The following is a 16,546-nucleotide window of genomic DNA, read 5'->3' on the forward strand; positions in this document are numbered from 1 at the left end:
ACACGGAAAAGGTAAAGAACAGTAAGAGGAACTCCTAAACACTTCAGAGACCCATTTGCAGGTGTGTACTATGTGTCTTTGCGGTCTGATTTGTCCTGATCCCTCTAGAATGCTAAAATCACCAGTGACCAAGTCTGACCAGAGGGTGACCAAGTACCTTTCCTCCAACTCGCACCCTCCTCAACCCTCAGTGTCCCTGAAGTATTCCCACACCTGCTGACTACTCTCAACTTTCTGAAACGGTTTCTCCCAGACTCTCATTACATTACAGTCTACTGCCTGTTCCTGTTGGTGGTGTCCTTTTACCTCCGACCCTTACATTTCTGATCTTGGCCCTTTTCTATTTTGGCGATGTCATCTACACAATTGTTTCAGTAATCAACCTCCACGCCCACAACTCCTCTCCAGGTCTGCTGGAAGTCTGTGTCCCTTGCAGGGTCTTAGTCCTGCCTTTTCCCTGTGTGCTAAACACACCCTCTGAGAGTCCATGCAGGGTGTCAAAGCCAGCTTTAAAGGTGAGCAAGCACTAGGTCCCATGACTCCTCCTAAAGGTCCTTCTATCTGTGCCATGAACTCTCCTTCCACTACATGCTATGAGAACTGCTTTCAGCCTTCCTCTTTGGACAGTTCCCGTCTTACACAGCTTATCATTTCATTGGTATGACCTCTGTTCACATCAGGAAGCTCTTCCAACATAGCTGTTCACCAGAGAAAGCTCAGAGGGCCTGACCACATATTCAAAGCCTGCATGACTGGGTGCCTGGGTGGTTCAGTTGGTTAAGTATCTGCCTTCAGCTCAGGTCGTGATCCCAGCATCCTGGGATCGAGCCCTGCATTGGGACTGAGCCCTGCACTGAGCTCCCTGTTCAATGCAGAGCCTTCTTCTCTGTCTCCCATGGCCATGGCACCCCCGCTCCCTCACTGGCTCATGTCTATCCCTCTCTCAAATAAATAAATAAAATCTTAAAAAAAGAAAAACCAAAGCAAAGCCTGCCTCACTTGGTTCCACATTATCTTTTAGTTTCTTTTTTTTTTTTTTTTAAAGATTTTATTTATTTATTTGACAGACGGAGATCACAAGTAGGCAGAGAGGCAGGCAGAGAGAGAGGAGGAAGCAGGCTCCCTGCTGAGCAGAGAGCCCGAAGCAGGGCTCGATCCCAGGACCCTGGGATCATGACCTGAGCTGAAGGCAGAGGCTTTAACCCACTGAGCCACCCAGGCGCCCTATCTTTTAGTTTCTATCCCAAAGTGCCCTTTTCCCTAGTTGTTTCTACTATGTTGGATATGTACCCAGTGAACTTCCTCTTTGAGTTTAACAGCCTTGCCTACAACTTTGGAAAGGGCTACCCTCACTCAATAGGATTCCTTTCCCCTTTTCTAACTACAGCTGACCAGAGTGGGGACTAGTATCTAACTCAGAGGACTGAGCCAGAGGCTGGGCTCAGCTAGACTCTCTCTGGGGATTAGGATTAAACTACTTGTCAAGTCATGGGCTGGAGCTGGAAGCCCGTCACAGAGAATGGAGCCAGCAGCCACACACGGAGACTGAGTGAGCAGAAGCCACCCACCAAAGTGAAAGAGCAGAGAAGAGGTGGGACAGAGGCCCTGAGAGGTGGAGAAGTGCACTGGGTTTCCGGCTCTCCGGTTCTCATCCTGCATCCCTGCATGTCTATGAGACTGCCCTGGCCTCAGGGTAACTTTCCTAAAGCTAACTTGAGTGGGTTTCTGTTCCTTATGAAACAGAAGTTTTGGCCAGAATACTCAGCACAACCTGTCTTTTTGGGGGAGGGGCAGGCAGAGCAGCACGTTCACAGGGGAGGGACAGAGGGAGAGGGAGAAAGAATCTTAAGCAGGCTCTGCCTGTGGAGCCCGACACGAGCCTTGATCTCATGATCCTGAGGATCACGACCTGAGCCAGAATCAAGAGTCAGACACTCAACCTACTCAGCCACCCAGGCGTGCCTCGGTGCAACTCGTTTGATGTGTACTGTGTGAATGACCTGTCTCTCCTAAACCCGGCCTGTGCTTTCCTATCTTGATGCTTTTGGTCACATCCTCTTTCCACAACAGTTTCCTCCCTGCATCTCTGCGGGGCTGTTTTTCCCAATGCTCAAGGTGATGTTTTCAAATACCTTCTCTTCTATAGAGCTTTCCCTGATTCCTCTGAGACTATGTGATCTCTCCTTTATTTGAATTCCTTCAGTACTGTGTACCTTTCTTAAGTCATAGTCAATCCTCAAACAAACTTCTCTTCATGTATCTTACCTTATTTTACAAGACTGTAAGCTTTTTAGAGTCCAGACCAAACCTAGCACAGCCGAGTATTAACTAAGCAATTCCTGAGTGAAGTCTGATGCTATACTCATTGGACACTTCATTCCATTTCATGCAACAGAGCATGGTACAATGGCACTGGTTCCCAAACCTGACTAACAGAAACACCTAGAGAACTGTATCTTTTTTAAACAAATACATTATTGTGTAATACTTCTTGTGTTTCTGACTGAGTAGTCTGGAGTAGGTCATGGAAATCTATTTTTTATTTATATATTTATTTATTTTTAAAGGTAATCTTTTTTTTTTTTTTTTTTTAAGATTTTATTTGAGAGCGAGAGTGCATGCATGTGGGGGCGGGGCAGAGGCAGAGAACCTCAAGCAGGTTCCGTGCTGAGCATGGAGCTTGACGTGACCCAGAGATCATGATCTCTGAATCTCATGACCTTCAGATCATGGTCTGAAACCAAGAGTTGGACACTTAACCAACTGATCCACCCAGGTGCCCCAGAGATCTGCTCTAAATCATACTGGGTGATTCTTATCACTAGTCAGGTAAAGAGAAGAACAAAAGTTTGGGGCAGGTCTCATCTAACTGTGTGATCTTGAGCCTGGGACATGGCAACAAACATTACTGTTTTTACTTCTTTTGGCTCAAGGCTTTAAACTGGGTTGAAATGCAAATAACAATTCAAGCTATGCTCTTATATAAGCAGATTCTGATCAGTGGTTCTTAACCATGGCTGTAACGGACAATTACCTGGGGACTTAAAAAAAAAAAAAAAGTCAATACCAGGGCCCCCCAGCAGACTGATGAAATCAGAACAGGGATGGGGTAGGCACTTAAGAGGTCTAGTCACTTTTATTTTTTTTTTAAGTTTCCCAGGGTATTTATATTCTTATGCCTACTTGAATTGAGAACCAGTCGTCTTCTTCTTTTTTATTTTTTTAATTTTATTTACTTATTTGGCAGAGAGAGAGAGACAGCGAGAGCAGGAACACAAGCAGGGGAAGTGGGAGAGGGAGAAGCAGGCTTCCCACCCAGGAGGGAGCCCGACGTGGGGCTAGATCCCAGGACCCTAGGATCATGACCCAAGCTGAAGGCAGACACCTAATGACACAACCACCCAGGCACCCCAAGAACAACTCTTCTAGAACCTTTCATAAACGGAGCTTCAGGAGAGAGGAAAAAAGAAAGAAATAAAGTATTATCAAAAGAAGAAAAAAGGCACAAAAGGAAAAAAACTAGGAAGCTGAAGATAAACTTGGTCTTGTTACAATTCTGTATTGGATTAGCTTTGACCAGGAAGTAACTCAAATATTCTTTAACTCAGGATATATAGCTCCATAAATAAAGGCAGCAGACTCAAGATGAAAATCTTGACAAGCTATAAAAAACACTGATATGAAAATTGAAATTTATTTTACTAGTATCCTTCCCCCTGGTGAAGATCAAGATACATACCTTTTATGTCAGAATGAGTATCTTTTTTTAAAAGATTTTGTTTATTTGACAGAGATCACAAGTAGGCAGAGAGGCAGGCAGAGAGAGAAGGAAGAAAGCAGGCTCCCCGCTGAGCAGACAGCCCAATGCGGTGCTCGATCCCAAGACCCTGAGGCAGAGGCTTTAACCCACTGAGCCACCCAGGCACCCGAATCGAATGAATATGTTAAGGGCCTCCTTCTCCTATTACCTTAAACCCAATTCTTACAGTTGCATTTTTGAATTTGAAAACCTATAGTCTTACCTTTCTAATAGTCGCGACACATATTGTGGAAAGATTTAACGGGTCTATAGCTTCCAATTTCATTCCTTCCTTGAACCATTCCCCACTCTGGTCTACTTCTTTTACCTAAAGAATTACATGAAAGCACAGCCACTGTTACAAATGTTATCATTCTAACAATTACAATATTACCAATTTGAAAACACTTATCAGATGAAAATACCAAATGCCTTCTCCTACCTACCTAATATTATAACTCAAACTTCCATTAGAGAATAGAGAGAACTCAGGCAAATAGACAGAATTTAAGAAAAATTATAATCAATAGTTGTGACACCTATGGATCACAAGGTCTTAATTCCTTTTACGTGAACAAATGTAATTGTGATTTCCATAATGTTAGGAAAAAACCCACAACCCTCTTTCAAACCTAATTTACAAATGAGGGTTCTTATAAAAACTTCTTACCTTAGCAAATAAATGTGGTGGTGTATCAAAATGTCCATCCTGTTTCTTTGTAATATCTACAAGGAAAAGTTACATACTAATCTGTCAGCATTTGTGAGAAGACCAAAAACCACGTTTCTTTGAAGGTTTCAAACTCACAAGGTATGTATACGCTAAAACATGGCAGAAATACATGCCTTCTACATTTATGGTGAAAAATATCTTCTAATAGTCTTTCTCTCTTCAGAGTACATGTGCTATTAAATACATTCAGCCAGTCAGAATGCTGGTAATTCCCTAGTTAGGGAATCACAACTTTAGAGGTATGCTTTAATGTGTTTAGTATTAAGTCTAACCACATTTAATCTTGTTCTTTTGATTAGAACTGAATGCAAAGGGAAAGGCTACCTTTAGATCTTTCAAATGGGCTGGCTAGGAAAAGTGTTAAGACAACAAGTGTAGTTGTGACCAGAAGTGCATTATATTTGAAATGAGAACAAGTGGAAGGAATATAAAGGAGTCAGGACACTCCTATTCTGGTGTGAACTTTCCCTAATTAAGGCAGAATGAGCAGCCCAGACAACTAGAATGCTATTTCTGATCTCTGCTATTCTGTAGAGAAAAAATAACCAGGTAGTAAAATTTAGCCTCAATGATGTTTTCAACAGGTGGTCCTGTGACAGGTGCTTACCAGATCTTTTGAATCGATGGCCTATGCTTCGAGACCAACCGATATGATGGATTAACGGGCTGTGCATATGGCACCAGAAGTCATCTGTTCTATCTTCACTCTCTTCATACACTAGTCTTAATCTTCCTCCAATTACACTTTCCACCACTGCCACTCGCGTGCGACACAAATGCCTCTTGTCAACCACTTCTACTCTCATGCAAGGTTTGAAAGGATACTGCATACTCTCTGAAACCTTAAACAAAAGCAAACAAAGACTGTTCGGAATTCATGACAAAGGTCTACAGATAATCTCAATATTGTACCATTAAAAATACTGAGTGCACTCGACATTTAGCTAGATCATCTGGCTCACTAAATTAAAATAATTCCTTAAAAAAACTTCCAGGCTATTCCTTTTTTAGAGCTCTCAATTGACACTTCAGTCCTTTCTAAGATCCTGTCTTTACCTTCTGTGAGAAATCAGGAGGAAGTGTTTTGGCACCAGTAAGTCGTTTCACTAGAAAAGCTTTCCAGTTTGTATACTTATGCTGAATAGCTAAAACAAAAGAAATAACCAGTTACACTTTAGCAAAGAGAATTGCTTCATAAACTATTTTTTCAAACCACAACAATTTCCCCTGTAATTCAGAGTATTAAGGTTCTGTAGAAGAGTAACAAAAAAACCCAAAAAACAAACAGAAAAACCAAAAGTATATCTTGCGAGCATGTAAGATGTGAAACCAAAAAGTATTATTGTAATTTTGATATCCCTTGAATATTACTATGTGTGACACTGCATTGAAGTACAAATATTCAATTACAGTAGGGGTCAAGAGGCCACTTACTTCTAGGAGGGACAAGAGGCTTTCCACTGGCTGCACACCAGCCAACTGGATGGATGTCAGAGCCACAGACATTGCACCAGAAGTCCAGCCCAGGGTCATTTTCAAATCCTTCATATCTTAAAAGGGCATTGTAACCTGAAACCAACAAACCAATCACCACATAATAAGAAAATGCGATGAAACAGAACACGACCTAGCTGCTGGCAGTGGGTGTCATCTGTTAGCTGTACCCGCAGCAGAACCCCATGCAGGGTGTGTGAGCAGAAAGATGGCTGCCCATCCCCAAACTCTGACACTCCACAGAGCTGGGGGAAGAGTGAGAACAGGCCCTGCTAACCCGTCCCCAGGTGAAGCTGCTGCTACTGGTATACTGATCAAACTTTGAGAACTCTTTGTGTAATGTCCTTAGTTTAGCTGTTTTCAGAGCACGGCTTCCTCCCTTTTAATGTATTTTAATTTTACCCAGAGTTTCTTAAATTCTAGAAAAGAAATTCTTAGTGGAAATGGGAGTGGTAAAGTCCTACTAGAATGTGTAGTTTTGAAAATAAAAAAAAGAAGGTTATAGTAAGTCACAGAAATCCAGGTAAAGTAACATCTCAAAGAAACTGCTTTGTTGGGGTGCCTGGGTGGCTCAAGTCTGTTGGATGGCTGCCTTTGGCTCGAGTTGTGATCCCAGGGTCCTGGGATTGAGTCCTGCATCGGGCTCCCTACTTAGCAGAGAAGCCTCCTTCTCCCTGTCTCCCTGCCTACTTGTGCCTTGTGCTCTTTACCTTTCTGTCTCTCTCTCTCTCACACACACCTTTAAAGATTTTTTTTTTTTTTAATTTATTTATTTGTCAGAGAGAGAGGGAGAGAGAGCAAGCACAGGCAGACAGAATGGCAGGCAGAGGCAGAGGGAGAAGCAGGCTCCCCGCCAAGCAAGGAGCCCCATGTGGGACTCGATCCCAGGATGCTGGGATCATGACCTGAGCCGAAGGCAGCTGCTTAACCAACTGAGCCACCCAGGCGTCCCTCACACACACCTTTAATTAAAAAAAAAAAAAAAAAAAAAAAAAAAGAAGAAGAAAGAAACTGCTTTGCTTAGATGAATAACTATTTTGGATAATTTGGATGTGGCTACCTCAAGCGCCTAATTTTTTCTGTCCTATTTATTTGGAAATAAAATGTGAAAATGCTAGGTAAAAAAGTTCAAAAAACACAAATAAATGTATATGAAAGGACTTAAAGACTGTACATACTAAGCAAATGGGAAGCCTTACTTCTTAAAAAGAACAAAAAGTGTTATGATATATCCTGTTTATAATAAACCTTTTGTTGGTAACAGATTTCAATTTTATTTAAGGCCTTCAGGGGAGTAAAAAAGGCCCAACAAATTTATATTTCAGGCAGGGAGCTAAGTTCAGTCAGCATTTTCTTTCTTTCTTTCTTTCTTTTTTTTAATTTATTTATCTGACAGAAATCATAAGTAGGCAGAGAGGCAGGCAGAGACAGAGAGAGGGGGAAGCAGGCTCCCCACCAAGCAGAGAGCCTGATGTGGGACTTGATCCCAGGACCCTGGGATCATGACCTGAGCCGAAGGCAGAGGCTTAACCCACTGAGCCATCCAGGCGTCCCCAGTCAGCATTTTCATGTGTTAAAAGCTATGATGAAAATTTACAGCATTAAAACCTTAAGTTTTAAAATTCAGTAATTCACAGACTAATTTATGAGTCTGCCAACTGTTGTTGAGTTCTAGTTCATGATTAACATCAGGCTCAATTCTAAAATGTCATTAAAGTGGCTTAAAATAAGATATATGATATAATTAGATAAAATCGAAATGTAAAACTGGAGATGGAAGGTATAAATAATTCTTGGATATTAAACACACTGATCTTTAGAGCTATTTAAATATAATTGCCTTAAACACCTAGGACAGAAAGACTATGTTGTTTCAAATTACAGTGCAGTGAACAACACAAGCATTTAGAGAGTACTTGTATAGCTGGGGGAACGTTTCAAGGAAAAGCTGGGAAACGAACTGGGTAAAATGTCTGTGCAAAGGCAGAGAGGTGCTAACAGGCTCTGTGAGGGAGGAGGGAGAACTCCCCTTATCCGAACAGAGATAGCATTTCTGCTGGGAAGCAACCAAACTTTGGCCAGGGGTCTATGGAGAAACTCATCAATAACTATAAATGCCGACCACCTTGATTCTTTAAGGATGAAGAAGTGATTAAAGATGCTTGAGCAGGAAAAAAAAAAAGACGCCTGAGCAAAAAAATACAAGATCATCTTTAGTAAATTAAGTCTGTGTGCAGTACGTAGTGAGCAGGGTGTTTGGGGGAGGATGGCTGGAAAGAGAACTAGAAAGAGTAGGACGCATCAGACCTCTGACTAACTGAAGGACAACTTAGCTGAGTGGTTGTAGGCCCCATCCCTGCGTCCCGATGAAGGACTACAGTGCCCTACCGCACCACTCACCGAGTGCCTCGTCATAAATGCAGGGAGTGTTTGGCAGATGGCAACTCATGGAATAAATGAGGTGTTATACTTCTGCAATCACCTGCCCACAGTGTTTAACACAGGACATACCTAATGCATTTATGTGATAAGCAATAAGGTAGCAAGGACTAGGGGACATGGAAAGCAGTGGGAGTGAAGAAAAAGAATCCAACATAGAGGAAATTATCAACACTAGTTTACTTTTGGTATTACGGACCTCATCACTCTTCTTAGCACCTCAAATTTTTGTTACTTTTCCAAGTATTTCCCTACACCAGGGTGTGGCACACTATATAGTGGCCCACAGTCTGGCCTACTGCCTGATGTTTCTTACAGTCTGCATTTCAGAATGGTCTTAAATTTTTAAATGGCTGAAAAAAAAAATCAAACACAGAATAACATTTCATGACATGTGACAGTTATATATAAAATTCAAACTTCAGTGCTCGTAAATAAAGTTGTCAGTAGCACATAGCCATGCCTATTCATTTATGTCTTGCCACGGCTGCTTTCACGATATGATTGTCAAGCTGAGGAACCATGACAGAGCTTGTACTGCCAAAGCTAAAAGTATTTACTGTTCAGTTTTTTATTAAAAAAAAAAAAAAAAATAAAAAAAAATAAATAAATAAAATTTGCTACTCTCTACCCTATCACCGCATTTCTCATTTACTTGGCAATATTTGTGAAATTTACAAATATGCTTTCTTACAAGTTAGTAAAAACATAACTGGCATTTTCTGGTAAATTATTACATGTGTTTTCACCTGCTAATTTTACAATTCCAGCAATCCAGAAGACTTTGGTAGGTAGGCTGCAGTCTGTATTGGGAACTTCTACTCTCACATTTTCTGAGATATCACCCCAGCAGGTCCCCATAGGTGCCTGTCATATAAAAATTATTAAGTTATCATCTTATTAACATAAAGCCCAAAACACAGTATGTAAAATAAGCATTCCCATTAGTAACGGAAATATTAAATTAAAAGTACCATTTAATTCATTCATTTTTCTCTAAAAATAGAGTTGTTATTTCCCTTTTCACAGAATTCTATTTGGAAAAAGCCAGTGTGAGGGGCAAGCTTAAGATGAACAGAATTTCACATATATTAGAATAGATCCATGCCAACTTCAAAATTCAATACTGTCCTAATATAAGACCCGAGCAGCAATTTTTGTAAAAGCTATCACAAACTCAGTAGATTTCACAGGACAAAGCAGAGAAACTTATTACTTTTAAAATATATGCTTAATGAATGCACTTTACCTTAACCTCTAATTTTAAAGGGTCTGTCCAAAGAGCAGAAAGAAAAATACTTCCAATCAGCAATGGGGTTTCCAGTAACAGGAAAAACAAAACTCAGTTATCCGTATTTTCAAATTAAGATAAATTCATAAAACAGAAATACAGTCTGTTAAAGTGGACATGTGGCAAAAGCACCAGCTGAAGTTATTAAAAAAGTGGAGTTGAAGAGTTTCTGGAGATGCATACCACGGGGCATATTGTTACATAATTTATTACTTATAAACAAAGAGGAAACATTCAATGTTAGAACTGGTAATCACTAGCCTCCACACCACTTGGTTAGGATGCGGACTCAGAAAACTGATTAAATAAGTATCATGAAGAGATTTTCCCAAGTCTAACATGCCCAAATTACAATTTCCATTACATTTTGATCCTTAAAACTTGAGGCCATTTATAATTATTTGAAGTTTAGGCAATGGTTAATTAAATAAAGTAAGTGAATTTAGGAATGCTGATAATACTAAACAGTCTCTGTGGCTCCGACAATCAGCTCCTCGTTAAAAATAATTTAGAACCTTGAACATAGAGAAAAAGATATCAAAGACCTGATCATATGAACAAATCAGGAAAAGACAAAACAGCTTCAGAGCTCAAAGATGACCAAACAAAGACATCTAGGAGTTACACGATCTAGCCAATTTGAACATTGGGTAAATGTCTTCCATGCAAGGCTTCTCATACTTTGGTGAATGCTAACCCAACAGGAGGGTTAGCCTAAAATAGTACTCAACCCCTAACCTCTCAATAGTTCATGACATTTCTGAAGGAGAGGAAGAAAAGGTCAAATAATCCTGAACTAGAGTACATCTGGGCACCAAAGACAGAATCAAATTATGGCTATTACTTTAAGTAGCACAAGCAATGAAGTACTTGGAGACAGCGGCCTATCTCAAATATTTGTGATTCTGGAAGGGTCCACGTAACTATCTCCCTGAACTCTGCAAAAAAAACAATACATCTGTTACGACTACCTCCTTCTGCTCTTTTTGAATTGAAAGACTGGACTCTTCAGGTTCTGCTATCTCCCCCTATATCATTCTAGACTGTAGGGCCATCCCTATTGCCAGCAGATAGGATCAGAAAAGGAGAGGCTGGAAAGATGATAGGTAACGTAGGTTAAGCTAAGATATATTAACATAAAGACCATGTTTTCATTTCTGTGAGGATGAACCAATTAGAGCAGACAGATGCAGCTGAATTTATGCTACAATAAGGCAGGATATTCACCCCTCTTTGTTTGGCTGCCAAATCTTGTGGAATGGGTTTATTTTTTGTTGAGAAGAAAGAAGAGTGGTTATGCTGATAAATTGGGGGTTAGGTTGGCATACTGCTAAGTGAATTTGGCATAGAGTACTCCTCTCAGAGCTAGATATGACAATTTCACCTTTTTTTTTTTTTTTGGCCTTAACAATTATTTGCAGAAAATAGTTTTTAGTCACATTTTATTAAAGAAAATAAAGGGTCAATAGGCTTGTTAATAAATAAGGGTAATATTCACTTTATTGGGGGATATTATGTTTTTGTCCCTACAGTCTGGATTGGTATAGGAGAAAGTAGCAGAAAGTGACATTTGTTCTTGCCTGTAAGGTTGTGGTTCTGCTAGGCCCTCTTAAACCAATCCATATGGTTCACTCTAAGAAACAAAAAATGAAGAAACAAAAACAACCAAAAAGAGCACCGTAGTTTCTACATAGCGTGTGCTCAATGTGTTGAAATAATAAGGTAATTTCACAGATATATCTGCCCTTTTGTTTAAAATGAATACTCTTAATTGTGGAAGACGAAATGACCCAGGGCTTGACAGCCATCTTCATCCAAGTCATCTGTCTTCTCTTGCTGGCAGGAGGGATACCTCTGAAAGTCTGGATTGGCATAGCATGAACTAGCAGAACCATAATTTACAGGTAACAACAAATTTACCTTCCAGACTCAGGACGAGAGGTCCACCTCAGGCTCCTCCCAAATCAGGAAGATCTGCTTCACCACTTCCTGCTCCAGGGCCACTCGTGAGGGCTATCTGGGAGCGACTCTCCTTCCCTGCAAGGTAAGCTGTCATCAGGTCCTGCAGGACATGGCCAGATCCAAACACTGAGGGCTCCCCAGCACAAATGAATGACAACCTCCACCTGACTGTCGTCTATAAAAAAATAACTGGGTGGGAAGTCTTATTTCCTGCACTTCAAGAACATTCCCAGACAGTCCAACAGCCCAGATGGCTAGACTCTCAGAGGGCTGATACACTGTACACATGATGCCTCATGGCAGAAATACAAATTTCCCTCCACAGAACTGCCAACCTATTCTGATAACCACCCACAATCTTCAACAAGTGGGCAGAAGTTAGGCCTGAAGCTGCACAGAGGTAACCAAGAAAGAATCTATCCCAGCGATGGTAGGACAACTGTACAAAAAGCCACCAATGAAAGACTAACAGGCATATGAGTATTAAGGGTCATCTAGTAGAGAAAGATGAAATACTTTTTGGCCAAAAAGGGAAGAAAACATTACAGGAAATTAACTAGACAGAAAGGAGAACTCCTAAATGCTACTCATTGGAACTAGTTGGTTGAAATACGAAAAAAAATTGTTCCTTCTCCGGAAAGTCCACTCACCTTTTGATTTGAAACCAGAATCTACTTTTTGAGGTGGTGGCAGCAGGATGAGGGGGAGTGTGAGGAGAGCATAAAAGGAAAACGGGATGCGTGGGGTGGAAGCAAGATTAAGAATGGGAGAAGGCTATGTGTGTGTAAAAAGGGATAGGAAGCAGTGACTACTAATTTGAAAGGCGTAAAATAGCCCACGGTTAAAAAAACCAACAACAATGTATTAAGTCAATACTGTTGAACAATCAGGAGATCAAATCTAGAACCACTTTAGAAAACAGACTAAAGTTAAAATAATCTAGACTATTTAGGCTTTCTTTAAAACAAAAACATGACAGGTGATTTCTCTTATTCTAGTATATGTGCTGCCAAAGTGAGCACAATTTCTCTTATTCTAGAGTCCACTGTTTTCCTGTACCAATTCTACTGCACGGTGAGACCCGTGACAGCTAACTCAGCTGGAGCGCTAACAAGTGCCAGGAACTAACTGAAGCTTTATTTGCATTAGAAAGAAATTCTGCAATCTAGGATGACATCTTGGAGGTTCTGACTTAAGTGAGAAAGGACATGAGTAATTCAAACTTTTAGTGGAGTCCTGTGTATGTGTAATCAAGGTTAAGGGAAAAAAGCCAAAAAATAATTTTACTTGAAATGCATTATTTTACTAATAAACACATACTTGAGAAATGGATCGTAAGTTTTACTATGAAGAGAAACTACTGTTACTGTATGTACACAAACAAAAGTACTTGTGCTTTTGACCTTAAAATCCAAAACACACTTGTGATATGTGTTGCAAAGAAGTGCAGATAACCTTACCTTCTCAAAACACCTGGCATATAGTTCAGGTGTCCAAGAGAGGATTAGAATGTATCATGTAAGTGATACCAGATATATTTGTGGAGGCAGTAAAGTCAGCTTTATTCTTTTAAGTTTTAAATTTTTTTATTTTTTAAAGATTTTGTTTATCTATTTGACAGAGAGAGAGATCACAAGTAAGCAGAGAGGCAGACAGAGAGAGGGGGGGACGCAGGTTCCCTGCTAAGCAGAGAGCCCAATGTGGGGCTCGATCCCTGGACCCTGAGGATCATGACCTGAGCCAAAGGCAGAGGCTTAACCCACTGAGCCACCCAGGCGCCCCTAAAGTCAGCTTTAAAGTTATGGTATACATGTGTACAAAGGGCCTTTTAAAAAAAACTATCAAAACTACAACTATTATCAAGGGAGAAAAAAGAAGGATGACTTCTGGTCTTAGCAAAGACACCAGAGTATACAGTCCAGTACCAAATGAAAGAAATTTCAAATCTGTAAGTACATGACTAAAGTCATGTGTGTTTTGGATTTTAAGGTTTGGTTTATATGTTTCACATCCACTTGACAGTAGCACATTTTGGCCTGCACTGTAATGTCTAGAAAGAAATGTTTACTTAACTTTAAAAGGTAAGTCACGGGAAATAGGACTGCTTCAATTTAAAAGACTAAACTCTTGTGGGGGTGCCTGGGTGGCTCAGTGGGTTAAACCTCTGCCTTCAGCTCAGGTCATGATCTTAGGGTCCCGGGATTGAGCCCCACATCAGGGTCTCTGCTCAGCAGGGAGCCTGCTTCCCCCACTCTCTCTGCCTACTTGTGATCTCTCTCTCTGTCAAATAAATAAATAAAATCTTGGGGCACCTGGGTGGCTCAATCAGTTAAGTAGCTGCCTTCGGTTCAGATCATGATCCTGGGGTCCTTGGAGCGAACTCCACATCGGACTCCCTGCTCAGGGGGTAGCCTGCTTCTCCCTCTCTCTCTGCCTGCCACTCTGCCTACATGTATCCTCTACCCCTTTGTCCAAAAAAAAAAAAAAAAAAAAAAACCTTAAAAAAAAAAAAGGACTACAGTCTTTAAAAAAAATTAAGATTGTTTAAAATTCAATGTTCTGCATACACACTGATCAACTGGAGGCTCTCTTGGGTTCAAACATAAATTACTAGAATAAAATCACCTGTGAATTTCATGAATGTATACCATACACCTAACTGGCATTGGTACTTCAGTAATATAGTGGATTTTTCCAGTTAGGATAGATATGGATAGTGAAACAACAGGAAATATATATTGAAAAAAATAGAAATATATGCAGATACATATATATGTGTATGTGTGTGTGTATTATCAGTCTCTGCTCCTGTTCCTGGCACAGAGCCCTTAAAACCCTTGTAATTTTCTAAGTGATAAGAGCACTAAGAGCATCTTTTGTTCTTACATTTGGTTTCTGACCCGGGTCCTGACATAGAGCTCCTCAATGGTTTATAATCTCTTAAGTGATAGGAGCACCTTTTGTTCTAATGAGGAGACTCTAGGTAGGCTCCTAGATAGCCTCAGGATGGGACTGGTCACCATGAAGACCAGCCTATGAGTAGAAGCTTAGAACTCTTAGCCCCAGTCCCCATCCCCTGGGAAAGGGTGAGGGTGTGGAGACTGAGCTCATGGCTGATCATGCCTATACAATGAAGCCTTCATCAGAATCCTAAAATACAGGCTTCCCCTGCCATCCGGAAGTAGATAAAATCAATCTTAACTATAACTGTTAAACCTTTTGTAAGCCAAAACAGCATAAGGTGAGGAAATGCTTTTTGTTTCCTGAAAGCAAAAATCCTTTTCTGGTTTCTTTTGGTTGGTGACAGCAAGTACTAATGCAGACCTTTTGTAAAAGTGAAGTAGTATAAAGCGGACATTTGGATAAGGAGTCTGTAGATGGGGCTCAGAGAGCTTCTGGGCTGGTGATTACATGGGGCTGGTAGGAAGTGGCATAACCCAGAGAGAGCGGGAAGTTCCATGCGCCTTCTCATAACCTTGCCTTATGTATCTGGCTGTTCACCTGTATTGTTTATTATCCCCTTTATAATCAACTGGCAAATGCAAGGATTCGTTTCCCTGTAAGCCATTCCAGCAAGTTACTGAACTCAAAGAACAGGTCATGGGAACCCTTATTTGCAGCCAGTTGGTCATAAGCATAGGTAACACCTGGGACTTCAGATTGGTAACTGAAGTGGGGCTAGTCTTGTGGGACTGAGGGATATGATTAACCTGAGGGATATGATTAACTCCAGGGAGACAGTGTCAGAACCAAGTTGACTTGTCAGACACCCAGCTGGTGTTGGAGAATTACTTGATGTATGGAAAACCTGCACGTCTGGTGTCAGAAATACTGTGTGGTAGCAGTGTATGAGTAAAAGAAGCACAGGAACGTTTTCCCTATAGAGGCTTAATTTAAAACTATGAAAAAACCCCCAAAACAAAAAAATTTAAATTATGGAAAGAAGGTCAAAGCCCAAAACTGAAATATAATCCAGCTACTGAAAAAAGTAGCAAGAGTCTCATTTACAGTGAGAGACAGATTAGATGAACTAGATGATTTTTAAGATATATTACAGTTTTGTGACCGCATGATTTAGGATTAATTAAAAGTGTTATTACCCAGTTCCGTGGTTTCCAACTCCTGAGACCGCCAGAAAAGGGGAAGCCAAGGGTCAGGGGCCAAGGTTTTGGCCACCCCACCCCATCCTTGCCAGGGCAGTCAGTACAGCTTCCTCTTAACCTGACTATGTCTATTAGGGAAAAGAGTAATAATTCTGAAACTTACACAAACCCCCAAAAATCAAAAACCAGAAAAAAGAAAAAGTCTCAAAACTACCAAACTACGACCTACACAGAATGAAAGATATACTAGGTACATGGCAATCATGATACACAGATTGGAAGCAGGTATATTTAATAACAGTTGAGGCTCAATTTCCTTTGCTAATTATAAAAAATGTCAACATTGCTGTAACTGAGTAACTCAGTGAAGCACTGTGAATAATTACAGCAACTATCAAAGAGGACACAGTCCTACGATACACTTCGCAGAAACTTTATTCCCAGAAGTTTAACGATAGACTGTGGAAAAAAAGAGATCCACTGCTGAAATCCTATGATTTTAAAACTAATCACAATCACACTTAAGTGCCAGGAAATATAAAGTGTTTGTTTCCCTATGATCCTTACTCCAGAAGAGGTTGGGTTACCTTAAAGTAGTAAGGCACTCAACTCAGGGCTTGGACACTGCTCCCAGCCCCAATTTTTGGTTCAATCACAATAGTTCTGCTTTCATCTTACACACGGGATGTTTCTTAAAATTATGTTTGGAAAATAATCCCCTATGA

The 16,546-nt window shown here is 40.5% G+C and overlaps 1 protein-coding gene across 17 annotated transcripts in view; it reads right to left on the reverse strand.

Moving 5' to 3' along the window:
- MBTD1 (mbt domain containing 1) overlaps nucleotides 1–16,546 on the reverse strand; it is a 70,611-nt gene that overhangs the window by 15,226 nt on the left and 38,839 nt on the right. For 16 of the 17 annotated variants that reach the window (XM_047705912.1, XM_047705917.1, XM_047705916.1 and 13 more), the window contains 6 exons: nucleotides 9,215–9,332; nucleotides 5,967–6,101; nucleotides 5,589–5,677; nucleotides 5,140–5,374; nucleotides 4,470–4,525; nucleotides 4,023–4,127 (listed from right to left, as the gene is read on the reverse strand). In XM_047705912.1, the coding sequence (XP_047561868.1) occupies nucleotides 4,023–4,127; nucleotides 4,470–4,525; nucleotides 5,140–5,374; nucleotides 5,589–5,677; nucleotides 5,967–6,101; nucleotides 9,215–9,332 (738 nt within the window). Of the gene's footprint in view, nucleotides 1–4,022; nucleotides 4,128–4,469; nucleotides 4,526–5,139; nucleotides 5,375–5,588; nucleotides 5,678–5,966; nucleotides 6,102–9,214; nucleotides 9,333–11,676; nucleotides 11,794–16,546 lie in introns of those variants that run through there. The other variant, XM_047705923.1, reaches the window with a different exon arrangement.

This window comes from Lutra lutra, chromosome 16 (assembly GCF_902655055.1).
Source record: "Lutra lutra chromosome 16, mLutLut1.2, whole genome shotgun sequence".
NCBI classification, from domain to species: Eukaryota; Metazoa; Chordata; class Mammalia; order Carnivora; family Mustelidae; genus Lutra; species Lutra lutra.